The sequence below is a fragment of the Protopterus annectens genome, chromosome 13.part0 (assembly GCF_019279795.1).
Source record: "Protopterus annectens isolate FY-2018-M chromosome 13.part0, PAN1.0, whole genome shotgun sequence".
Lineage (NCBI taxonomy): Eukaryota > Metazoa > Chordata > Ceratodontiformes > Protopteridae > Protopterus > Protopterus annectens.
The window spans coordinates 740,621,369-740,647,792 of record NC_056747.1 but is presented as its reverse complement, the minus strand read 5'-3'; the positions used below and the strand labels follow the sequence as shown (position 1 = coordinate 740,647,792).

Here is a 26,424-nt window from a genome sequence, read left to right as displayed (position 1 = left end):
TCTAGAATTAATATGTTTTATATAACAGAAATTAAGTATGTAACAAAGACTTCAAAAATTATTCTTGCTTGTGAAACATTTGATATTATTGTGGATATCTCATAATGTTGTCTGTGCTGTAGTAATAGAAAGTTTGTCTGTGCTGTAGTAATAGAAAGTTTGTTAGTAATGTGGAGAACATATGCAAATAGAGGTGTGAAGTAGAATCCTATATTGTAAATGTACTAGATATATGGTGATGGCATAATTTAATTAGTTTAAGAATGTTCTTTACATTTGCTTTCTGTATATGTTTTACTGACATTCTGCTTGAATGTGTGGAGCATATATTTTGCTTGTACTTTTTATATGATGCAGCAATTAAGTGGCTTATATTTAAAGTGTTGGAACTTTCAGGATTCTTTTGTTTTTGTGTTTTTCTTGTGGTTTGCAGTATGGGTTTATTTATTTGTTTATTCATGTTTACTTGGGTAGTACACTTATTACAATAGACCGTTTGTGCAGGCACAGCCCAGGTAAAGAAAGTTAAAAAAAATAAAACTGAATAAATTCACAAACATGGAGTAAAAGCAGTGTCTTTTGGCTTTTCCTGGTTAGGGGTCACCACAGCAGATCACCGGTCCGCAGATTGATTGGCAGTGGACTTTTATGGTGCTGAGTTGCCAGCCCGATGCCCAGCCTTCACAGAAGGCACATGCACCTACCTGCATGTCTTTAAAGCTTACTCAGCCGCAGGGAGGACATGTAGACTCCGCACAGAAGGAACTCCAGCCAAGAATCAAACTGAAGAACCTCTTGCTGTGAGGCGACAACGCTAACTGCTGCACCACTGCAGCTTGCAGAAAATAGAGAATCACATTGGCAATTATGTAAATATTATTAACAGAGTAGAAAAAGAACTGTGAATTACTTTTAGTAGTAATTATGAGAGGGAAGCAGCCAGTAAGAACAGTGAGTTGCAGTAGGATGTGATGGAGGTGAGGAGTGAGTCAGGTAATGTATGTAGTGGAAAAGCACTTGCAGTCAGATTTTTGCTGGAGTTTATCTTTTGAGATATGCTGTGAAAGTGGAGATTATTTTAGATAGGGGAAAGATTGCTGGAGTTTGGGTGCAAGAAAGGAGAAAGAATGGTCTGTAAAGTGCAGTTTAGTTGGGGTGTTGGAAGTTGGTAGGTGTTTTTGGATTGGCTTTGGAGAGGGTGGTGCAGTGGTATTCTTTGAGCTTTCTTTTCGGTAGACTGTAGAGTAGATGAGTATTATTTTTTTTAGAGGCTATGATTATTATGCGGAGTCCATATTAGAGTTGAGCAAGGATAACTCATTTGCCTTTTGCAGCTCTGGCGAGAAAAGACATTTTTCTGGACCAGAATAAGAGAACCAGTTGTTCTCCTTGTGTTTTTAATGAGGCTTTGGAAGATGTGACTGGTCTAACCATAAATGAGTATTTAAAGGATGTGGTTGTTTATGTTGGGAACCATTGAGATTTGTGCTGAGATTTTTTAGAAGTGTTTTCCGCTTTTGTGAAGTTCATCTGTCATACTTCTTGTTTTGGAGTGATTTAGGGGTAGCTTATTGTTTAGCCAAGAATTAAAGGAGTGTAGATCAGACTGAAGCTAGGTTTGAATAGTTGAATGTGAGGGACTGGATAGAAGGATAACTGACATCTGTGTAAAGAGAGGATAGCAAGGTTAGGGAGGTCAGACGGTAGCTTGTCAATAAGGATTGAAAACAATGGGGCAAGTATGGGAACTCATCTGGTAAGGGGTGCTAAAGGTGGTAGCAATAAGCTTGTTTTAGCTCTAAATTACCTATTTTGGAACTTTGTGATAGTGTTGGGGCTAACTCTGATTTCTTGGAGGGAATGAAGGAGCAAGAAGTGGTCAATAAGATCAAAAACATTGGGAAGGTCAATGAAGAGCATGTAAAGGTTTCCTTCATCTGTAAGTGACCATAGCACTGTCGTGCTCTGGCCACCCCAGAATCCATTGTGTTTAAGAGAGGGGAGTTGGTACTGTTGGATGTAAATGGACAGTTTGTTGTAGAATAGCGAGTGATAGAGTGAATAAGTTATGCCTCCTGGAGAGGGCAGAATTATACGTTATGCTCCCCAACCCCTGGGGGAGAGAATCTATGCATTTAGGTGCTATAACTTTGGACCCCTTCTTATGATTTTTGATAGTCCCTTGCTATGATTTTGAAAACTGAGAGGTATCCTGTTGTGAATTGTGACATGAGTGGCGCTATACCTTTTAAGCTTTCATCTGTACAATATATCATTTGATCAAACATGGCATTGAAGCCTTACAATATTTCGTCTGTTAAAGATTTTCTGCAGAATTCATATTGTCACCTTGGACAGGAAATAAAAAGTTCCTAAAATGTGAAGTCTGTATTGTACATCTTGATCAGAGAGAATTGAGAAGTATGATAATGTATATAACCTGCATGATCTAGGACTGTTAATTTTGATAGTCATGGTAGAGGATACATAGCTTTCTAGATGTCTTGTAGACCTGTTCGTTATGTTGTCCACAGCATGAATTGAACAAATTTTGACTTTACATGAATTGGTAGATTTAAACAGCCACTGGCAATCTTCAAGAAACTAAACACTTTTTTTTATTGGGGCAAGTGCTTTTAGCTGAAGCATCGTTTCTTGATTTAAGTATTTGTCCCAATATATTTTAGCTCTGAAAGGACTGCCAGTAGTGTTACATGTAATGGAGTTTGTTGATATATTTAGCAGAATTCTTTTAAGTGGAAGTATGGATTTAATTCTTGAGAATTGGTAGATTTCCTCTTGTTGCTCTCTCATAGTTACAGGTGGCATTTCCCGCCTATTTTACAAGTCTGCATTTGTTTATATCTTATTAGGTGGCTGCTGTGGCTCTGATGCTAAACAGTACATCTTTGGAGGATGGGCTTGGGCATGGTGGTGTATTTCTGATACTCAAAGGTAAGCACAAGTTCCATGTCTAGTGTACAGTGAAGCTGGCATTATAGAGACAGCATCCCTTTATTGCACCTTACTTGAACTGAAAACCATTGTTCAGCCGTAACATTGCTATCTGGGATTTTCAAGTAGATTATGATTTACACTTTAACATTTTCCCACTCTGTTACCGTATTTACTTTAGTTGAATTCTGTTTTTTTACCCTATACCCTTTAGGTTGGGAGGCTGTCAGTCCTCTTCACATACCTAATCAGAGTCCACATTGTCAGTGTGGGTTGTATTTGATTAGTGTATGCCAGCCATTAGTGTTTACACTTAATTTTTGTACAGGCTGATGTATGTATGCAGAGACATGAAGATATTTTCCTATGAGGCAGGTGGAGGAAGCATTGTTTCACTGCTTTCTGAAGTGCAAGGTGCAAGAAGCATATTTATCTCTTCTTTTGTGGAGGATCTGACAAGTCTTGCATGTGGCTTTTTTTTCATAATGCACCAAAGTCTAATTTTGGCCAGATTTATTCTGAAACTTGAGTCACTGGTATAACTGGTACTGAAGTCATTTAGTCGTTTAGTGTATCAGACCACCTTCTTGTTTTTAGGGCAGGTACATTATCAGAATTATTAATTTTTAACTGAAGTTTTTATTCTGTTGCTCTCTGTGTCAGTGTCTTCTAGCTTTATGCAGCATTATGACACTTTGGTTATACCATTAATGAGATCTACAGTTGCTTATACCATTAATGAGATCTAGAGATGCCATGACTCTTATGAGATTACATGGAAAACAGCCTGCAAGATTAACGAATTAAAATTAATTTGCTGTTTGTATACCTGATAGTAGTTGGCCCATCTTTGGTAATTTTGCTTTTCATTTTCCTCTCCCTACATTGCTTCTAACTGTTGCTTTTATCACACTGCTGTGTTTAAAACTAGTTTTGAAATAAGTATTTTGTTTTGCTAAATTTAGATTTAAGAAGCACTTGTTTTCGGTTACTGGTAATGCATAATATTCAAGTTTGCTCCTACTTACTAACAGGAGGTTAGTTCATGGTTTGTACTTACCAATGAATTGTTAAAAAGCGTACAAGTAACTACTTTTTGTGGGCTGTACAGGTGATGCATTATAATAATTTAAAGGAGGGATGCTGTTTCTAGCATGTTTTGCCATTACTGCATTTTTTCAAATGTGCATGCGTTTATCGGTGGGGAACAGTTGAGCACACTGCACCACTTTAAGTATGGCCATTGAGCACCTTCATTAGAAAAACATTTTGGTTTGCATTTTCCTAAAGTTCTAGGCTGATACCTTTTTTTTTATAAATTCTAGAGTCTTCTTACAGACATTTATGGATTAAGTAGGAGTGGAAGATTCATTAACTTGCACTGTATCTCATAATGTCTGAAATGTTCCCGGGATCTGTTTTTTCTGACATGGCAGAAGACTGTTTCTTGTGCAGTTGCACTTAAGGCCAAACACACTAAGACGTTGTTCGGTTCGATTCTCAGCTAGAGCGTCTTCTGCGTGGAGACATGCGTGAATGGGCGTACCTTCGTTGATGGTTGTGCGTCAGGGCTGGTAACTCTGCACGTAAAAATCAACTACCAATCATTAGCGGACCGGAGTTCTGCTGTGGCGACCCCTAACCGGGAAAAGCCGAAAGAAGACTGCTACTTCCATTTGTGGAGAAGTTTTGTACTTGAGGCCCACAAATGCCTGCAGTATACTAATGTTCCTTCAACTGATTCTACGTAGAATCATGTCATTGCTCTCTCCGTTGGTGAGAATATAAATTGATGGAGCACACCAGGTAAGTCTGGCACTTTGTATGCAGCACATTACATTTGTCAGACTGGACAAGCATCAGCACTGTAGTGAACATGTACACAATGTTGGAGTATGTTGGAAATACACTTTTTTACATTGTAGCATTATTTGTTTAATCAGTTATGCTAAGCTAGTTACCTGCCACTACCTCCCTGGTCATCACATACATACATACATACACACACACACACACACACACACACACACACACACACACATATATATATGAGTGTGTGTGTCTGTGTGTATCTACACAGTACAAGTGTAGAACTGTGTGTGTGTGTGTCTGTATCTACACAGTACAAGTGTAGAATTGTGTGTGTGCGTCTGTGTGTATCTACACAGTACAAGTGTAGAATTGTGAACAGTGAACGTGTATAGGGGCATACCTTACACCTGTCCTTGATTTTTAAGAACATCCCTGTATTTTTCAGAATGGTGTCTCTGTTCAGTGACATTCTTCAAGAGTATAGTCCCAAGTCATTGCCAGACATTGCAGTTCTAAACATTTGCAGCAGAATGCATTGCTGTATGAGTCTTGGGGTAGCAGCTAACCAATGGATGCACGTAAACAATGGCTAAAGTGCTGCTGTACCCCTTCATGATTTGAATGATCCTTAGCCATTCGCGTGTTTCTAGCAGTACGCTATGGCCAGTGTACTGCTGTTGATGTTTAGTGCTGGCTGCATTCATTATGGTACAATACACTGTATTCCCTTTCGGTACCAACTCCAGGATTGTGTTTCCTTGGCCTTGTATGCAAGTTGGAATTTAGTGGCTAAAAACTTTGTTTTTTAGTATTATTTTCCTGTCAAGATGATATAGGTGTCCTGACATTGAATTACCATGAAATTTTAAATATGCACAACACTGTGGCTGAATCAACTATACACCTGTTGTCAGACTGTGCGCTGCACTAGTCTGCAACAACTCATAATGGCACACTTTGTCCTCTCTAAACATGTGTATGCTGCCCCATACTGGCTCCTGTCATTTGGTTAAATCAAGATGCATCAAATTCTATTAGCTGAATCTTGTTTTAATTGAATCCTCATTTGTTTGACGCAGCATATTTTTATTGTACCAACTGGCATGAGTCAGTTTAGGGTAGTAGTAGTAGTGTGTGTGTGTGTGTGTGTGTGTGTGTGTGTGTGTGTGTGTGTGTGTGTGTGTGTGTGTGTGTGTGTGTGTGTATTCAAATATAGGCTGTGCCAAACAAATAAGCATTCACTTAAATGGGACTTCATTTGATTTTCATGTATCTTGATTTAACTAAATGTGATTCTACCACCTGCTATGAGCCAGTTTGGGGCAGTATACAGATGCGGAGATATAGGACAGAGTGTGCCACTCTGTGTAGCTGCAGTCAAGTACACTGCACAGTTAGATACTACTACGGTACTTCACCTAGAGTCTACATTTCAAGATAATTCACGTGTCAGCAAACTTGTACTATCTTGGCAGAATTCTGATTACATATCTCTGTTCTTGCAATTTGTAATCCGGAGCTTTGTTCAAAGATAACAGTAGCCTGTGAGTTTAATAAACAGAAAAACTCAGGGGAGATGAGGCAAGTTATTGCATCATTCTTTTTTTGTTATCCTCTTCTGTAGTATCAGCTGCAGCAAATGACATCACCATCCACCTATGTGCACTCTTCGGCTACCTGTACAATAGTCTTCATGGCAGAGGGCACTAATGGCTCAATGTGAAGTTGTTCTATCTCGCCATTCATTCTTACTGATGGGTTCGGAGCCGATCCCTAGGCTCCAAGTCAGCCTACTACAAAGCTCGAAGTTTTCAAATAGCTCGAGGCCAAGTCCCTATCCCATGATGCACCCAGAGTTGCCTCAGATCTAGTTTGCCGCTGCAACAGATAGGAGGATGTTCATCGTGTTACCCTGCTGCAGTCATCACACTTGGGTTATCCTGTTGTCAGGCGGTCCCGCAGTCGGCCGGAATTCCAAAGTCTTGGTCCGGCGTCGGTTGCTGTCGCTTCTTCCCTGACGTCAATGCGCCAGGGGTATATATAATGCAACCGACGCCATTTTCTTCAGTCTTTCTTGCCGCACGATGCCCGAAGCAGTAGCAGTTCGCAAGTGCCGGTCGGCCGACTCCTGAGATTTTCGAATTCGAATTTCAGACCGAAGTCTTCTATAAAGCTAAGTACCCCGTTGGGGAAACTTTTCTTGCCTCGGACCGATGTCGGAAAAAGTTAACAATTGTATTTCTTGTGGGAAGCAAATACCTCATAAGGATTTTCATTCTTATTGCATACCTTGCCTAGGCCCAGACCATGACGTCACTAGTTGTCGTTTTTGTGCTAGGTTTAATAAACGTACTATTAAAAGACTCTTTGATTTCGCACGACACTACTTCGGTAGGAAATTTAACTACACCATGCTGTCAGATCAACCGACTACCGGCGTGCACAAAAAACGCAAGGATAAGGACAGACAGCCCAGGCCTAAGCCAGATTCCGAGGCCTTGGCTGGTCCAGTCTATGGTTCTCCGGTCCTCAGTGAGGCTCCGACGCAGCCCCTGACTGCCGCAGATCTGGAACCCGAGACCGCTTCGGAAATTTTGGTGGAATGTACCAGGCCGACGCAGCCATTTAGTTCAGGCCCTACTGATGACATTGCTGCAAAAGACGTCGGTGCTGCAGAAACGCCATCGGTTTCTGAAGGCGTTTTCAGACCGACGCTCACCATTAAAACGTTTTCTAAGACGAAGATTCCTATTAAATCAAAAAGGACTGCACTTCAGTCCCCTGTTCAAGGCCCCATGCCTAAGAAACAGATGCTCAAAATGGCTGAAGATTTGATCTCTTTAATCAGGGGTTCCCAGCCCCCTCCTGACAAAAGGCCTAGACAAGAGGAAGATTATGCATCCTCTGAACAAGTGTCCATTTCTTCAGACTCCTCTGAGGACCAAGATTACTCCTTCTCCCCTTATGAAGATTCTGATGCTGAGGATTCCATTCCCTCAGCTTCTCCTCCTAAAGACTAGGGGAAAATTTACACACTACGAGGGAACATTTTCACTGGGAAGGTTAGGAATACTCTGACTCGAAGAAAAGACTCAGAGAGTTTCTTTTACTCCCCCAACACAGACCACTTGCCATCCCACCAGATTTGGACATTGTGGATGATGTTTACTTAGAATCCAGCTTGAACCCAGACTCTCTACCTCCTGCTCCGGCTAAGCCTGACAGACACTATAGAGTGCCTGATTCCCACAAATTTCTTAACAAAAATCCTGTTGCGCTGACCCAGAGACTATCTCCCAGGGTCCCAAGGGGGCTAAGGCTTCTATGGCTAAAAATCCTTACCTTCCGAGAGGGATTCCAGAGCACTAGACAGGTGGGGGAAAAAGGTTTACACCTCAGCCACACTAGCTATGAGGGCACTAAATTGCCAATTTCACATGCTTAAGTATCAGCAATTTCTAATCTCTCAGTTAAAGCAAAGAATGACCACTCTCCCTCAACAATCTGAATTGAAAGAAATGCAGGATCTGTTGCATGCCACTGAACAGGTGGGCAAACATACCTTACAGTGTGGGTTTGATTCTTTGGAGGCCTCCTGCAGAGCAGCTGTCACTGGGTCTGTTATACGTAGGCATGCTTGGTTAAAGGAACAAACTCTGCCTGATCATGTTAAAGCAAAACTTCTAGATGCTCCCTTACAGCAGGATGTTCTTTTTGGAGTTAAAGCAGAACAAGTCTTGAAGAAAATGGAGGATAAGGCAAAAATCTATGCAGACAGTCAAAGATTTCCTACAGGTACAACCCCCTCGCTTCAGCAGAAACTGGCCAACAAAAAATTGGTCCTTTCCAGCTACAGACAGACCACAGAGGGGTAAATACAGACGTCCAAGAGGCAGAGGACAACCACAAGCCCAGTACAAACCTCGCCAATGGGGCACTACAACACAGAAGGGAGGAGAAGATGGGTCCCAATCAACCAGAAGGCAAACTCAATGACTTGCACCTCATCTGGCCAAGCAACACTCTCTTGGCAGCCCCCTTGGGAGGAAAACTCACACTTTTTTCAGACAACTGGCACATTGTCACAAATGACAAATGGGTCCTAGACATAATTTTACGAGGATACAGATTCCATTTTCACACCTTGCCAATGAAAAGAGTAATGCCAAACCTGCCACAAAATCAATGGGCAGAGGCACAAAAACAAATTACAGCTCTCATGGACATGAGAGCCATTCAGCTGGTACCTACTCGAGAGCAAGGCCAAGGATTTTACTCAAGACTCTTTCTAGTGCCCAGAAAGGACAATGCCTGGAGACCAATTCTGGACCTTTCAATTCTAAACACTTACTTACAAGTACCCAAATTCAAGATGCTAACACTACAGCAGCTTCTTCCCATGTTGGGCAAGGAAGCATGGCTAGTGACGTTGGACCTCAAGGAGGCATACCTGCATGTCCCAATCAGATAAAGTTGCAGAAGATACCTCCGTTTCATTGCAGGTTCAACCCATTACCAATTCTCTGCACTGCCCTTTGGCTTATCTACTTCGCCCAGAGTCTTCACAAAATGCCTGGCACCAGTAATAGCATACTGCAGACAAAGAGAAATTCAAATATTCCCATACCTGGACGACTGCCTCATCCAAGCAGAAAGCAAGGACATTCTCTTACATCATCTGGCTTTTGTAAAACATCTACTAAATTGCCTGGGGTACACAGTAAACGAAAAGAAGTCAAAACTAGTACCCTCACAAAATATGACATTCCTGGGTGCCAGCTTGAATACAATGGCCCAGAAGGCTTATCTTACTTCAGACAAACAACTACAACTGACTCAATATTTTAAAACAGTGGCAACAAAGACCCAATTAACTGCAAGAAAAATTCTGTAGGCCTTGGGCTTCATAGCATCTTGCATACTACTAATACCATTTGCAAAGCTGCATATGAGGAAATTACAGTGGTACCTAAAAAGCGTATGGTCTCAACACAGCCACAGCTTGGACACAATGAAATCTCTCATTCCCTGCCTACAACAGGAATTTTGTGGTGGTCATAGGCATGTCACCTCAGCAAGGGTCAGCCTTTCACCTTGCCCCCTGCCAGGCAAACTATCACAACAGATGCATCAAATTACGCCTGGGGGGCACACATGGCAGGACAGTGCGTTCAAGGCGTATGGACTGCAGATCAAAGGAATCTGCACATCAATTAAAAACAGATGCTAGCTGTACAGAAAGCTCTGACAGCCTTCAAGGATCTATTACATCCAGGACAACTTACAATAAAGACGGACAACACCACAGTAATGTGGTACATAAACAAACAAGGGGGTACTCATTCCTACCCTCTATGCAGGCAAGCAATGATCTTATGGAACTCAGCTCTGGCCTACCAAGTTCAGTTACAAGCTCAATTTCTGCCAGGACAGAAGAACACATTGGCGGACGACCTCAGCAGAAACATCATGGATCCCCATGAGTGGAAACTAGATCCACAAGTATTTACAATGATAACTCAAAAATGGGGCCTTCCAGGCATAGTTTTGAGGACTGGCAAATAGGTCTATCAACTAACAAAATTTTGTACAAGGACACTTCACCATCAAGCTTGGAAAGTGGACGCACTCTCTTTCAGTTGGAAAAACCTGACAGTATATGCCTTCTATTCATTGCCTCTCCTCACAAAGGTACTTCTGAAAGTCAAAAAGGAGAGACCACGACTGATTCTCATAGCCCCAGACTGGCCACGCCAGCACTGGTACCCGCTATTGAGGAATATGGCCCACGGCCCACCATGGATATTACCACAAACTCCCCATTTGCTCAGACAACACAACAATCAGATTCTTCACAGCCAGCTCAAAACCTTAAATCTGGCTGCATGGCAAATCAACTAAGCATCCAGCCAGCTCCTCTTTCCCAAGCAGTTATGGATGTTATTCTGGAAGCTAGGAGGCCAAGCACCAGGAAGGCTTATTCGGACAAATGGAAAAGGTTTTGTGCCTGGAACCAAGCTAAAGGCCAAGACACAATTCAGCTGCACATGCCTCACATTCTACAGTATTTAACTGAGATGTTGCACAAAGGACTTTCTTTCTCCTCCATTAAAATCCATGCTTCAGCTATTTCAGCCCACTACAACACGGATCCACCTTTATTTTCACATCCACTTCTAGGGCAGTTCCTCAGAGGGGCAAAAAACATTAGACCACCCAGGAGAGCTCCTACACCAACATGGGACCTCAATTTTGTTCTGGAAAAAGTAACGCTACCTCCCTTTGAACCAGCTTTCTCTGCAGATCTTCATTTCCTATCATGGAAGACTGCCCTGCTGCTAGCAATAACTTCAGCTAGAAGAGTCTCAGAGCTACAGGCACTAATGGCAGTGGAACCTTTCCTCATTTTTCATCAAGACAGAGTTTCTCTACAAACTAATCCTTCCTTTATGCCTAAGGTGGTTTCCAGTGTGGCTTTAAATGAAACCATCCACTTACCCACCTTCTTCCCAAATCCACAGAACAAAGGTGAGAGACTCCTGCATTCCTTGGACATTCACAGGCAACTTCGTTACTACTTGGACAAAACTAAGACTTTCAGAAAATCTGACCAGCTCTTTGTATCCTATGCTACAGCTTCTCAAGGGAAGGCTATATCAAAGCAAACCATTTCCAAATGGATAGGTCATTGTATACGTTTCTGCTATACCCATCATGGAAAACTAGTTCCTGCTACCATTAGGCCCCACTCTACCAGGGCAACAGCTACTTCTACAGCCTTTCTCAGGGGGGTTCCAACCAAGGAGATTTTGGAAGCTGCAACTTGGAGTTCAGTACACACCTTTACCAAACACTATCACTTACCTCTTTACTCTAAGACTAGGGCGGGCTTCGCCACTGCAGTTCTGCAGGGCCTTCTAGCCTCCTCTAACCCTCTATGATACCTCCTCCCATCCTTAGCTTTGGGATTCAACCCAAGTGTGATGACTGCAGCCGGGTAACACGATGAACATAGTAAAGTTTTGCACCTAGCATAAATGTAGATGTTCGAGTTTACACCTTGCTGCAATCCACGTTACCCTCCCTCAACCCCCTCTGATCTACTGACTAAATCTCTTCAATACCTTACTAATGTATTTGCTTATAGCTGAAGGGATTTTGTGTTTGTGCAAAGTTTACTCAATTTGGTACTAATTACTGACCACCTTTTTGGGGGCACCTGACATCTGGGGCAAGAAAAACTGAAGAAAATTGCGTCGGTTGCATTATATATACCCCTGGCGCACTGACGTCAGGGAAGAAGCGACAGCAACCGACGCCCGACCAAGACTTCGGAATTCCGTACGACTGCGGGACCGCCTGATGACAGGATAACCCAAGTATGATGACTGCAGCAGGGTGTAAACTCGAACATCTACATTTATGGTAGGTACAAAACTGTGCTTTCTCGTTAGCTCGGGGCAGTAAAAACCTTACTTTTGTTATATTTCAAAATATTGTTGATATTTTCTTCAAAATATAGTTAGTTAGCTAAGCTCTTACAGCTTTATCTGTAGTTTCCCTTTCCCTTGTGTGCCTTTTTCATAGCTTAATATTTGGCCTCGTTTTTTTTTTCTTAGACCTATTTAAACAGTGACCTTCTGTTACCTTTTTCTTAGGAATAGTAGTGTGTGCTTAGTTTGTGACCTTTGTCACAGCTTTAGAGTTAACTTTAGTAGTGTATAGCTTGGTTATTTGTATTTAGTGATTTGTCACTAATTGATATCTGCGTATATAAGTAGTGTGTGTGTGTGTGTGTGATTTGTTAGCCTTAGTTTGAAGGGCTTGTGTGCTTATATTAAGCCTGTTTTTTATTAGAAGGCTTATTCATATATTTGATTATTGTTGGGTGTGTCCCTTTTTCTGTCATGGCTGATGACCAGGACAAACACCATAAGTCAGGGTTTAAAAAATTCCCTAAATGTGGGCAGAAGATGTCTGTCACTGACAGTCATGTCAGTTGCATTTATTGTTTAGGTGCATTACACTTGCAAGAAACCTGCTCCAACAGGGGTCCAGGGAAGTAAATAATGTGGGAAGAAATAGCCAGGGAATTGTTATGGCTAGGCTTGTATAGGCCCTAGGGCCGATAGCCTGGTACCAACCAATGAACCTATGCAATTCCTTTTCTTCTCTGGTTCTCCGAGAGAGAGAGAGAGTAAACTCATTGATAGGGGTTTATTGAAACCTTCTTTCCAGGAGGCTTTGAGTGACCAGGATGAATCTAGTAAGTCCTCAGTCTTCCAAGACTTCCATGGAATCAAAAAAAAAATCAAAAAAGTCTGTGACATCGGCTCCACAGGTCTCGGAGCCGACTGTCTTATATTTTCAGAGCTGGTCCCCGGTTTTGGAACTGGTGTCCGAAATTCCAAAATCTCCTTTACTTCAAGTCAGTACCATCGATCCATTCATCTCGGTCTTTTGTTAGCCTTTCAGATTTGGATGTAGATTGTGTGGTGCAGAAGCTTTTACAGGCACCAGCCTTTGCAAAATTATTCTCTGTTCCGACCCAGGCGGCTTCGGAGCCGAAGACCCTTATGCCAGCTACACCTCTTCCTCCTCTGAACCATACCGGTCCTTCGGAGCCCGAGGAGTCGGACTTGTTGATTTTGGTGCCTTCGGAGCCGATGTCTGCTCCAGTGTCTTCGGCTCCGTTCACTCGGACGTCTTTGGCACCTATCGAGGACTCCAGGAGTTGACACTGTCTGGTCGTGTCCCGTGAGGATAGTCAAACCGACTTGTCTGTTCCGACTCTGCCTCTCGGGGCTTCGGCTCTGATGATCTCGGCTCCTACCTCAGGCTCTGCGTCCACTGTCCCGGTGCCGAGGGTATCGACTGATGTTAAGTTGTCTATCTCGCCTTCATTCTTGCTGGATGGGTTCGGAGCCGACCTTGGCTCCGACTCGGCCACTCTAAAAGCTCGAGAGTTGGTTCCACCGGCTCGAGGCTCCCCTTATATCCCACAATGCTAGGCGGTATTACCTCAGATCTCGTTTGCCGCTACAGCTATCGAGACGTGTTGCTTCACCGGCTTCAGGTTAGTGTAGGAAATAGTTTAAAAAAGTTTATTAAAACCCTTTAAATTAGTTTTCCATACAGTATCCCCTTGCCTTAAAGGATTTTTATCCCTTCCTCCTTGTTCTTCACCTTTTTTTACCACAAGAACTTATATGTTCTTCCCTTAGGCCTTCGGGCCCTCCCATCCCCTTGGAGTGTATGTGTTTTCTGTAGGTACTTTTATAAAACTAAAACTAAAGCTAAAACTAAAATAATTTCATTTAGTTTAAGTTACTGTTAGTTAGTGTAGTGTAATCGGTGTGTTTGTGCTTGTGTGTGGTTGCACTTGTTCCTTGAAATGTCCAAGGATTTGAAGGTCTCAGGCTTCAAGAAGTGTGACTCATGCTGTCAGAAAATGTCTCTGACAGACGGTCACACTTCTTGTGTGTACTGCCTGGGACCTTTACACCTGCAGGACTCTTGTGCTGTGTGCCATGGCTTCAGCCCTAGAGTCCTGCAGGAAAGAAAGAACAAGCTCATTTTACGGGGCTTGCTAAAGCCTGAGGGTCCCCCGACTGTTTCTTCGGGCAAACCCTCTAAGGCTTCTAGGTCTTCGACTCCAGCTACTGAGTTGACACCCAAGACATCGAAGTCTACTACAACATCGGCTCCGGCTGGAGCCGATGAGACTCTAACTTCTACTTCTGTGGTTCCCTCGGCTCCGGCTGGAGCCGAGGTATTGGAAATATCTGAGTCGGCTCCGATCAGACCATCGGAACCGACATCTAGGAAGAGGTCCAGGTCACCGTCCCTTGGCTCCATTCATTCGGCTCCAGCATCTCCCTTGCTGTCTGAACGGAGCCATAGATCTCACTCCTCTAGGTCATCGAGACTTTCTGACCATGACCTTCAGAGGGTAGTGAGTCGACTTCTTAAGTCCGAGGCACTGGCCCAAATGCTTCAGAGCCCGACTCATCAGTCGATGCTTAACCCTATCTCTCAAAATGTTCCTCCTCCGACTCCTTTGAGCTCGGAGCCGGGGAGTTTCGGAACAGAGACTGTGGTAGCGTCGGAGCCGATACAATTGTCTTCGGCCCCGTCGTCGGCTCCGATTTCTTCCTTGGAAGAATCTCGGCGCCGGACTTCCCTCGTCTGCTCCGAGGGGGTGAGTGGCATCGGACCCTTGTCCGACCCCGCTCTCCCTCTCGGTGCTTCGGCGCTGGTGAGTTTGGCTCCGACATCGGCCTCGGAGCCATCACTGTCGGTGCTGAGGGAGGTTTTCAGCTTTTCGGAGCGGGGACCTTTGGCTCTGCCTGACAGGGGTGCTTTCGAGGTCATGCGGAGTGTGTTGGAACCCGGTTCAACTCCACAGTCGGCTCCGTCCGTCCCTCCCTCTTCGGTGCCTCAGGTTATGTCTGCTCACTCCCTCATCCCAGACCGCAGAGAGCCAGCTCCTCAAGAATCCCCTGTGGGGATCTCATCCTCTTCCGAGGCCTCTCCTGAATTGGCAGGGGAGCCTCCTAGGAAGAGAAAGTGCAAGAGGAAGCACATAGACTCACCTGAGTCTGTCACCTCTGACACGGATTTAGAGGATTCCGAGGGTTCCCCCCGTTCCCCTTCTGAAGATGTCTCCTTTGCAGACATTCTAGAGATCCTAAAACAGAGGGGAAATTGGCCAGCCCTTAACCCTTCGGAGGATGAATCTGTGTATCTTGAGGCGTTTGGCTCTCGCCCTTCCACCTCCTGGGTGTCCTCCCCCTTTGACCCCCTCATGCAGGTGGTAGCTAAAAAGGCTTGGACGGCTCCTGACTCTGTGGACCCTACCCCAGGAGACCTTCAAAGTTTATCACAGCACCAGCAGATAAGCAATTTCTGACTAAGGGAGTTTCTGTGGATGCTATGGTGGTAGCTGCCGCCACTAAGAAGGAACTAGCTGATCCTTCGGTGCCTGTCCATCCTCCTAACAAGGAATCTAGGTCTATGGACAGGTACGGGAAGCGGATGTTTTCGTCAGCGACTTTTGCTATGCGTTCGCTGAACTACCTCTGTCATTTCACTCGTCTTCAAAGAGACTTGATCAAGGAAGCGAGTGAGATGTTAAAGGATCCTACAGCTGCGGGTTTTCAGGATAAGATAAACACCCAGCTGGCTACCCTAAATTCTATAGCTAACTCCTCCATGCGCCTTCTTTCATATGCGGCTGATGGAGCGAGCAGAGCCGCAGGGACAGGTGTGGCCTTACGCCGGCAAGCCTGGATGCGGCTGTGCAATTTTGCGGACCCCTTTAAAACGTCTTTCACTAATTCCCCGTTTGATGGATCGTCCCTTTTTGGTCCTCAAGTGAAAGAAACATTGACAAGGTGCGAGACAGATGGCAAAACTCTTTCTGCCGTCGGAGTCCATTTTTCTACTACTCCTAGACCTTACCCCAAAGGCCAGAAAAGTGGAAAGATGTGGTTCCGCAAACAATCTCAAGGGACTTTGCCTGACGCACAGAATCGGTTCCCCTCTAGAGGCAGAGGGGGGAACAATAATGGTAGACGTCACCCCAGAGGCAGGGGGGGTCCGCAGAACCAGGGCAATCGAGAAACCTTTTCCGATAAGCCCTTCCAGCATCCCTGAGGTGTTGCCCGACTGTCCACCTTCGGAGGCAGTCGGGGGAAGATTGTCACTGTACCCAGAAGCCTGGCGATCCCTAACTCAAGACAAGTGGGTACAGTCCATCATTTCCGAAGGCTATTCCATTCCGTTCTTTCGCATTCCAAATCAATCAAAAAAATCCCTTCCAGATGTTCCACCCACTCAAAGGGATCAAGCAGCGTTGGAAATATCAAAGTTGCTTGCAAAAAGAGCCATTCAGCCAGTGCCAGCAGACCAGCAAGGATCCGGAATCTACTCCAAGTTCTTTTTGGTTCCAAAGAAAACAGGGGACTGGAGACCCATTTTGGATCTCAGTATCTTGAACAAGTCTGTCAAGAAAACAAGATTTCGGATGGTCACGCTACAATCCATCCTACCCCTATTGGGAAAGGAAAACTGGATGTGCTCTATAGACCTCCAGGATGCGTACTATCATATAAAAATGAACAGACGCTCCAGGAGATTCCTCCGCTTCAGGCTGGGAACCAGTCACTTTCAATTCAGAGCCCTGCCCTTTGGACTCACCACTGCCCCCCCGGGTGTTTACCAAATGCATGGCAGTGGTAGCTTCTCACCTGAGACGTCAAGGATTCCAGGTGTTTCCATACTTAGACGACTGGCTCCTCACAGCTCCTACCAAGCATCTTCTTCTACTTGCCAGAGACTACACCTTTCGCATTTTTCAAAAGTTAGGTATCTCAATAAATTGTGAAAAGTCTGTTTTGCCGCCTTGTGCTATTACCTTCATAGGCGCAAATCTAGACACAGTCAACATGTCTGTGAGACTCACAGATCAAAGGATAGCAGACATACACAAACTGGTCTCCCTTCTCTTCCACAGCAACAAAGTCAAAGTCAGATTAGTTCTAAAAGTACTGGGGATTATGGCGGCTGCTATCCCTCTACTTCTATTAGCCAGATTTCACATGAGAATCCTTCAATGGATGCTCTTCACACAATGGTCGTACCAACAACTTCCGATGTCCCACACCATTGTGATTACGCAAGCATGCAAGAATCATCTTCTTTGGTGGATTTCTTCCCCCCAGCTCTTCCTAGGAAGACCCTTTGTCCCCCCCCCCTCCAGTTGCTACTCTGACAACGGACGCCTCCCTGATTGGGTGGGGGGGGCATTATCAGGGCAGAACAGTCCAGGGCATATGGCAACCAGACGAACGCCACTTGCATATAAATGTTCTAGAGATGAGAGCAGTGCTTTTAGCGTTGCAAGCCCTTCAAGACTCTCTTCCCTTGGGAACGATAGCAATTCAGACAGACAACATGTCTGTAGTGTGGTATATCAACAAACAAGGCGGAACCAGGTCCTACCCCCTATGTCGAGAAGCACTCAGACTGTGGCAATGGGCGATTTCTTCTCAGTGGTTTCTGATAGCAACGCACATCCCCGGGAAGTCCAATCTTATCGCGGACAAGTTGAGCAGAGCTATTCTCATGCCTCACGAGTGGTCTCTGAAAGATTCTATCTTGGAGAAAATTTTTCTCAAGTGGGGTCAGCCTTGCTGTGACCTTTTTGCTACTCCCCAAAACAGCAAGTGCAAAGATTATTTCACCCTCTTTCCTTTACCAGGCCAGCCCAGCAGAGACGCTCTAGTCCAAGTTTGGCCCCGGGGACTTCTGTATGCATTCCCCCCCTTCCCACTAATCTCTCAAGTGATACAGAAAGCTATCGCTCAGAAGGCCTCATTGATCCTCATTGCTCCTTACTGGCCTCGACAGGTTTGGTTCCCCTTTCTACATCAATTTCTGTTGGAGCAACCCTGGCATCTGGACCTAGTTCCAGATCTTTTGATCCATCAGTCGGGTCAGTTACATCGCTCCCTCCCCTCTCTGAACCTCACTGCTTGGTTCCTCCAATTCCAACCTTAGCCAGGCTTCCTCAAATATCTCACTCTGTTCGAGATATTTTGATAGCTTCCCATAAATCTTCCACTGGAAGATTTATCTTAGTAAGTGGAAACGTTTCGCCTATTGGGCTCAAGGAAGGGACATAGATCCTTTCACTGCTCCCATCCAAATAGTCCTTGATTTTCTAGCTGAACTTTTCCGTGCAGGTTCATCTCCTTCTACTCTTAAAGTTCAATTGGCAGCTATATCTAACTTTCATGTAGGCATCTCAGATTCTGCCATCATGTCTCACAAGCTTTGCAAAGCTTTCTTGAAGGGAGTTTTTCTTCTTAAGCCTCCTATAAGAAATCCTCCTCCTCCTTGGGACCTTAATTTAGTTCTCACATCTTTGATTCTTCCCCCTTTTGAACCTGCAGCTTCCTGTTCAATGAAATTGCTATCCTGGAAGACTCTCTGATAGCCATTACTTCAGCTAGAAGGGTCTCAGAGCTTCATGCACTCAGCAGTCGACCACCGTATCTTGTTTCATAAGGATAGGGTATCCTTGCGGACCAATCCATCCTTTTTACCTAAAGTAGCCTCTGCGGCAAATCTAAATCAAAACATTGACCTCCCTGTGTTTTTTCCTAACTTTTCTAACAGGTCTGAACAAAAATTGCATTGGCTAGACGTTCATCGTCAATTAAGGTATTATTTGGATAGGACCAAACAGATCAGGAAAACTGACCAGTTGTTTGTCTCTTATGCAGAAGGCAGAAAGGGCCTTTCAGTTTCGAAGGTATCACTCTCCAGATGGCTTACATCCCTGATTTCCTTTGTGTATGAAATTAGACACCAAAAGTTGCCTAACAAACCTAAGGCTCATTCGACTAGAGCTTTGGCTACTTCTATAGCTTTCCAAGACAGGCTGCCTATTGATACCATTTGTGCAGCAGCTACATGGGCTACTCCTCACACTTTCATTTCTCATTATAAGCTGGATTTAGCTTCTAGACATAGAGCTAATTTTGGTTCCACTGTAATCAAGAGTCTGTTCCGAGAGGCCACCCGGGACAAGGTGCTAGGGACGCGGTCCCATCCAGCAAGAATGAAGGCGAGATAGACAACTTAACATATAGAAGTTATGTTCTTACCATAACGTTCCATGTTAGTTGTCTTCTCGCTTCTTTAAGGCCCCACCCTCCTTCCCCCTAGCCTGGACAGACCTAGAGGAGTTTGATTGTGACCTCTCTTTCTACCACCTCTATTGTATATATGTATATGCTATACTATGCATATATTCCTTCATCAGGTTTCAGGACACCTTCTTCCTTTCTTTTTATAGAGGTGGGTTTTCCCATTTCCAGTAGTTCTGGATTTATTATTGGCTGGGCCTAGCTTACAAACGAGATCTGAGGTAATACCGCCTAGCATTGTGGGATATAAGGGGAGCCTCGAGCCGGTGGAACCAACTCTCGAGCTTTTAGAGTGGCGAGTGAGCCGAGGTCGGCTCCGAACCCATCCAGCAAGAAAGAAGGCGAGAAGAAGACAACTAACATGGAACGTTATGGTAAGAACATAACTTCTATTTTCCTAGGATCCGTCTGTCCCTTTGTATCGGAGCAGGGGTGCCTTTGAAGCCATGGGGAGGGTTATGTCTCTTAAGACATCCTAAACTTCAGGTCCGGCTTCTTCATCCCCTAAAGTGCCCGTGTCTGCTTCTGCTTCACAGATCCTGGCAAAGCACAGAGACCCAGAGCCTCAGGAAGCCCCATTGTGTGTCCTATGCCCTTCCAAGACCTCACCAGAAGCTCCTACCGATGAGGTTTCCAGGAAGAGAGTTTGTAAGAAGAAACCTGTAGACTCCCCTCAGGAGTCCCCAACATCTGATACTGACTTGGATGAAGAAGAAGGGTCCCCATGGTCCCCCTCTGAGGATATCTCCTTTGCATAGATACTTGAAATTATTAGGCAGAGGGGTGACTGGCAGTCCACAAACCCTACTGGACGAGTCGGTTCTCCTGAAGGCTTTTGGGTCTCAGCCCTCCACCTCTTGAGTGTCTCCGCCCTTCGATTAGCTTATGCAGCTGGTCTCAGGAAGGGCGTGGGAGTCTCCGGACACCAAGGAGCCTATCCCTAGGAGGCCTAATAAGTTTATATCTGCTCCCAAAGATAAATCCTTTTTGACCAAAGGAGTACCAGTCGATGCCATGGTGGTGGCAGCAGCCACCAAAAAGGAAATATCAGAAACTTTCTCTTCTATCCATCCTCCTAATAGGGACTCCAGGATCATGGATAGATATGGGTAGTGCATGTTTAGTTCAGCAACTTTGCACTCCGCTTAAATACTTAACCCATTTCACGGGACTACAAAGAAATCTCCTTAAAGAGCTGGGAGATGCTCTTCAGGGTACAGTAGCTGCAGGAGCTTCAGACAAAGTTGCCTCCCAGCTTGCTACCCTCAACTTGATTGTTAACTTGTCCATGTGCCTCATTTCTTATGCAACTGATGGAATGAGTAGGGCAGCGGGTACAGAAATTGCTCTTGAGGCACTCCTGGATGCGCTTGTGTTCCTTCGTGGAGCCCTTCAAGTCATCCTTTGTGAATACCCCTTTTGATGGCTTCGGGCCCGAAGTCAAAGAAATTTGACCAGGTGTGAACAGGAAGTAAAGACTGTCTGCCGTTGGAGTCCATTTTTCTACCCCTACCAGACCTTACCCCAAGGGTCAGATGGGGGGGGGAATGTGGTACTGTAAAGCCCAAGGAGCCTTTCAGGGCACATGTGGTGAACCCCCCTCCAGGGGAGGGAGCAATAATGGAAGATGCTGCCCTCGCAGCAGAGGGGGTCCGCAAAACCAGGGCGACAGAGATCACTTCTTTGGGAAGCCCTACTAGCACTCCTGAAAGGAGACCCGACTGTCCCACTCTGGAGGCAGCCGGAGGGTCGCTTAGCTTTGTACTCGGATGCCTGGCTCAAAGTAACAAATGACAAATGAGTACAAAGTATCCTTTCCAGAGGATACTTCATTCCTTTCGCCACACCCCCTCCACCGACGAGGAAAATCCCAGACGTTCCACCCAGTTACAGGGAACAAGCAACAGTAGAGGTCAAAACATTGCTAGGAAAGAGTCATCCAACCAGTCCCAGCAGACCAGACAGGATCCAGAACTTACTCAAGATTGTTTTTAGTCCCAAAAAAGACAGGGGACTGAAGACCTATATTGGACATCAGCAGGCTAAACAAATCTGTCAAGAAAGAGAAGATGTTCTTTGTGTTTCATTGTTGCAGTCCTAACATATGGGTTATCCCTCTCCCAGTAGCCCTCAGTCGGCCCGAATACCAGAGTCCTCTGTATATGACGTTGGCTGCCGTCAGCTGTAAAACTGATGTCAGGACATCAGGTGTAAAGGGAGCAGCCAATGTCATTTCCTCAGTTTTTCTTGCCACAGAGCCCGAAGCAGATGCAATTCGCTCTAGTGCCTGTTGGCCATTTACCTTCTTTTTGCTTTCCGACTACCAAGTTGAAGACGCCTTCAGCCAAGTACCCCATTGGAGATCCTCTTTCCTTGCTTTAACGAATGTCAGATAAAGTTAATAACGGTCTTGCCTGTGGAAAACAGATTACGCATTGTGATTTTCATTCCTGTTGTATAACTTGTTTGGGCCTTGAGCACGACGTCCCTAATTGCGATCGCTGTGCTTCCTTTAACCCGCGTACCATACACCGTAGAGTTAAGATTTTGTATAAGCATTTCGGAGTCTAGCCAAGTTCATCGGTATGGCGTCTTCTGGTCTCCTGACTTTGGATATATTTAGGAAGCGCAAAGACAAGGACCGCGACAGGCCTAGGGTTAAATCTGATGACGACGCATCGGTGAAATTAGTTGTCAGCCCAGTGGTAGTCAGGCGCTTTCGCAGCCCCTGCAGTCTGCAGATTTCCAGCCACAGGCCTCTGCCGAGACCTTTACGAAGTCCTCCATGCCTCAGGCTGCTATTTCGTCTTCAGACCCTCCGCCTGTTGCTGCATCACATGGATCCGGAGCTGCTATGCAGGCACCGGCTTCTGACGCCTCTTCTTTTCGACATGAGACCAGAACCAGACCGACTACCTTAGTTCAGATTTCTGCAGTGGCTTGGCCTTCCAAGTCCCTCTGGATTGCTAGCAAACCTTCCAGCTGCAAACCTATTCACAAGCAGGCATCGGTCTCCCCTCCTGTGCCTCAGTCCCAGTTGGTAAAGATGGCTGGTGATGATCTTTCCCTGATTAGGGGCTCTCATCCTCCCCCTCCAAGAGGGCTAGGGAATTGTCTCCTGATGTTTTATCTGTCTCAGATTCTGAGGTTTCTGGTATTTCTGCTGGTGAAGAAGGAAATTCTCAACTTTTTTCTGGCTTTGAGGATTCTGATACCGAGGACTCTATCCCTTCTGCCTTCCCTCCAGAAGATTTTTCCTTTGGGGATACTTTAAATACTCTTAGGGAGCACTTTAAATAGGAATGTCAGGATTTTCCTCAGTCTAAGAAAAGAATCAGGGAATTTTTGGATTTGTCACAGCATAAGCCTCTGGCTATACCTCCAGTTTTGGAAGTTGTGGATGATGTTTTCATGGAAAATTCTTTAACTCCTAATTTTGTTCCTCCTGCCCCAGAAAATGGGTATTATAAGGGTTCCTGATTCTCATCAATTCCTTTTTAAAAACCCTACTGCTGATCCTGAGATTATTTCTCAAGGTCCCAAGGGTGTTAAGGCTACTATTGCTAAGAACCCTGTGCCTTCTGATATAGGGCCTTGGACAGATGGGGTAAAAAAGTCTATACCTCTTCAACTCTTGCCATTAGATCAGTGAATTGCCTTTTTCACATGCTTAAGTATCAGCAGCATACTTTGGAGGCTATTAAAGCTAAACTTTGGGGATATTCCTTCCATGTCAGAGAACAAAGATTTACAAGACTTACTGAATTCTGCCACTTTAGTTACTAAGCATTCACTTCATTGTGGTTTTGACACTTTGGAGGCTTCCTGCAGAGCAGTAGCCACTGGTTCTGTTATTAGAAAGCATGCTTGGCTGAGGGAGCAGCCTCTTTCTGAACCTGTTAAATCTAAATTGCTGAATGTTCCTTTGCACAAAGACGATCTTTTTGGTAATGAGGCTGAGGAGGTACTGAAGAAGTTGGGGTATAAGGCAAAATCTATGCAAGCTGTGAAAGATTTCCTTCAGGTTCAGCCTCCTCAGTTTAGTAGGCATTATCCTTCCAAGACTTGGTCTTTCCCTGATCTTGGCAAGCAGGGTCGCTCTAGGCTTAGGGGTTTCAGATCTTCCAGAGGGCAGGGTTCTGCCCCTCTAAGAGCTAAATAATGGCATTCTTCTGCTAAATCGGGGAGTTCTAAGCCAGCTTCCCAAAGCAAGCATTCTCAATGACTCTGGTCTTCTTGTGCCTACCTCTGTGGGCCCTGGGTTTCCTTTGGAGGGAAGGTTAGCTAGGTTCTCAGAGGTATGGTTTACCATCACAGATGAGAAGTGGGTGCTCAATATAGTAAACCAAGGTTACAAGTTTTATTTTCACACCTTCCCTTTTCTACAATGGTACCCAGACATACTCAGAACTCTCAAGGCAGAGCTAGAAAATCAAATTTCTTCTCTACTGAATGTGGGGACTAAGAACCAGTTCCTGCAGATCAAGCAGGCCTAGGTTTTTATTCAAGATTTTTTCTGGTACCCAAAAAAGGGGGCACCTGGTGCCGTATTCTGGATCTATCTACTCTAAACACTTTTCTGATGATTCCCAAATTCAAGATGCTCACTCTTCAACAGTTACTACCCATGCTGGGCAAGGATTCATGGCTGGTAACTTTGGATCTCAAGGAGGCTTATCTGCACATCCTAATAAGGGAAAGTTGCAGGCCGTTCCTTCGTTTCAGGGCTGGGGAGCAACACTTTCAATTCTCTGCACTGCCCTTTGGCTTATCTACTGCTCCCAGAGTTTTTACGAAGTGCCTGGCTCCAGCCATTGCTTTTTGCAGGCCGAGAAACCTTCAGATTTATCGTTACCTGGAAGACTGTCTCATTCAAGCAAACTCCCAAGAACAACTGGAAAAGGATTTGGACTTCGTGAAGAACATTCTCACCTCTTTGGGTTACACACTCAATGAAAAGAAGTCAAAGTTGGTTCCTAAAAGGGAGATCAGGACAGACAATACCACATTCATGTGGTACATCAACAAGTGGGGGGGGGCTCGCTCTTACTCCTTGTGCAGGCAAAGCATGAGACTATGGTCCATAGCAGCATGCATGGGCTTACATCTAATAGCCCAGTATCTTCCAGGGAGGCTAAACTCCTTGGTGGATCATTTGAGCAGACCTGTTCTGGATCCTCACGAGTGGCAACTGAACAAGGGCATTTACCATCGCATCACTCGGCATTGGAGCACTCCACTAGTGGATCTTTTCTCCTGTCACACCAATCATCTCCTTCCAACCTTCTGCACCAGGGAGTTTCACAACAAAGCTTGGATTGTGTACACGTTGTCCTTCCCATGGACACTACTCTCAATTTATGCATTCCCTCCTCTGCCTCTTCTTCCCAGAGTGTTGCTAAAGATAAGGGATGAAAAACCAAAGGCTGTTCTTAGTGCCAGATTGGCCCAGGCAGCATTGGTATCCCCTTCTTTGCAGCCTTTCCTAGGCTCAGCCTTGGCATCTTCCACTGGTACCAGATCTGTTGGTTTGGGGGGGGGGGTCTTCATCCTCATCTTCAAACTCTGCATTTAACTGCCTGGCTAATACTTTTACATCTTTCCCAACAAGAGGTTGAAGTTCTTCATGAGGCCAGGAGGCCTAGCACCAGAAAATCCTATGCAGATAAATGGAAGAGATTTTGCTGTTGGATGCAGGCTAAAGGAGAAGACTCTTCTCATCCTTCTCTTTCCCTCATTCTTGATTACCTAGTAGGCTTACTTAATGGTGGACTTTCCTTTTCTTCCATCAAAATTCATGCTTCAGCAATTTCTGCTCATTGTTCTTTTGAGCAACCCATTTTTTCTCACCCCTTTATGAAGCAGTTCCTGATGGGAGCTAGCAATCTTAGGCCTCCCACAAGAATTCCTACTCCTGCTTGGGATCTTAATTTTGTCTTGGAAAAGCTTCTGCAGATTTGAAGCTTCTCTCCTGGAAGACTGCTTTTCTTTTGGCTATTACTTCAGCCAGAAGGGTTTCGGAGCTGCAAGCCTTAATGGCAGTAGAACCTTTCATTATTTTTCATTCAGATCGGGTTTCTCTGAGAACTAATCCCTCCTTTATGCCTAAGGTGGTTTCCAGTTTAACCCTTAACCAGTCTATTCACCTGCTTACCTTTTTCAACAATCCCCAGAATAAAGGGGAAAGGATTCTCCACTCTTGATGTGCATAGACAGCTGAGATTTTACTTGGACAGGACTAAATTATTTCGAAAATCTGAACAGTTGTTTGTTAGCTTTGCTCCGGGGGCTCAGGGTAAAGCTATTTCAAAACAAACCATCTCCAAATGGATTGCTCATTGTATTCACTTTTGTTACCTGCAGCATGGGAAGGTTCCCCCGCAGGGTATTGGGATCCATTCTACTAGAGCAGCCTCTACCTCTGCAGCTTTTCTGAGAGGTGTGTCTACTAAGGACATTCTAGAAGCAGGTAATTGATCTTCTGTCCATACTTTCACAAAGCATTACAATCTACCTTTGTTTTCTGAATCCAGGGCTGATTTTGCCTCTGCAGTTTTGCAGGGCCTTCTTACCAACCCTTAATCTGTGATTCTTCCTCCCCCCTTTTTCTTTTCCTGGGCTTTGAGAATCGACCTATATGTTAGGAGTGCAAAAGTGAAACGCGAAGAACATAGTACAGATGTTCATCGTGCATACAGCTGCAGTCATTACAGATGGGTTATCCTGCCGTCAGGCGGGTCCTCGGTCGGCCGAATTCCAAAGTCTAGGTCCGGCGTCGGTTGTCGTCGCTTCTTCCATGACGTCAGTGTGGCAGGGGTATAAAAGAGGCAGCCGATGCTATTTTCTTCAGTCTTTCTTGCCGCGCGGTGCCCGAAGCAGTACACAAGTGCTGGTCGGCCAGCTCCTGAGATTTACGAACAGTATTTCAGCCGAAGTCTTC

At 44.9% G+C, this 26,424-nt stretch overlaps 1 protein-coding gene across 2 annotated transcripts in view; it reads left to right on the top strand.

The window, feature by feature from the left end:
* The window catches only part of FLOT2 (flotillin 2), a 1,587,019-nt gene that overhangs the window by 218,428 nt on the left and 1,342,167 nt on the right, over window positions 1-26,424 (top strand). For both annotated transcript variants that reach the window (XM_044054428.1, XM_044054427.1), the window contains exon 2: window positions 2,874-2,955. In XM_044054428.1, coding sequence (XP_043910363.1) covers window positions 2,874-2,955 — 82 coding nt within the window. The remainder of the gene's footprint in view (window positions 1-2,873; window positions 2,956-26,424) is intronic.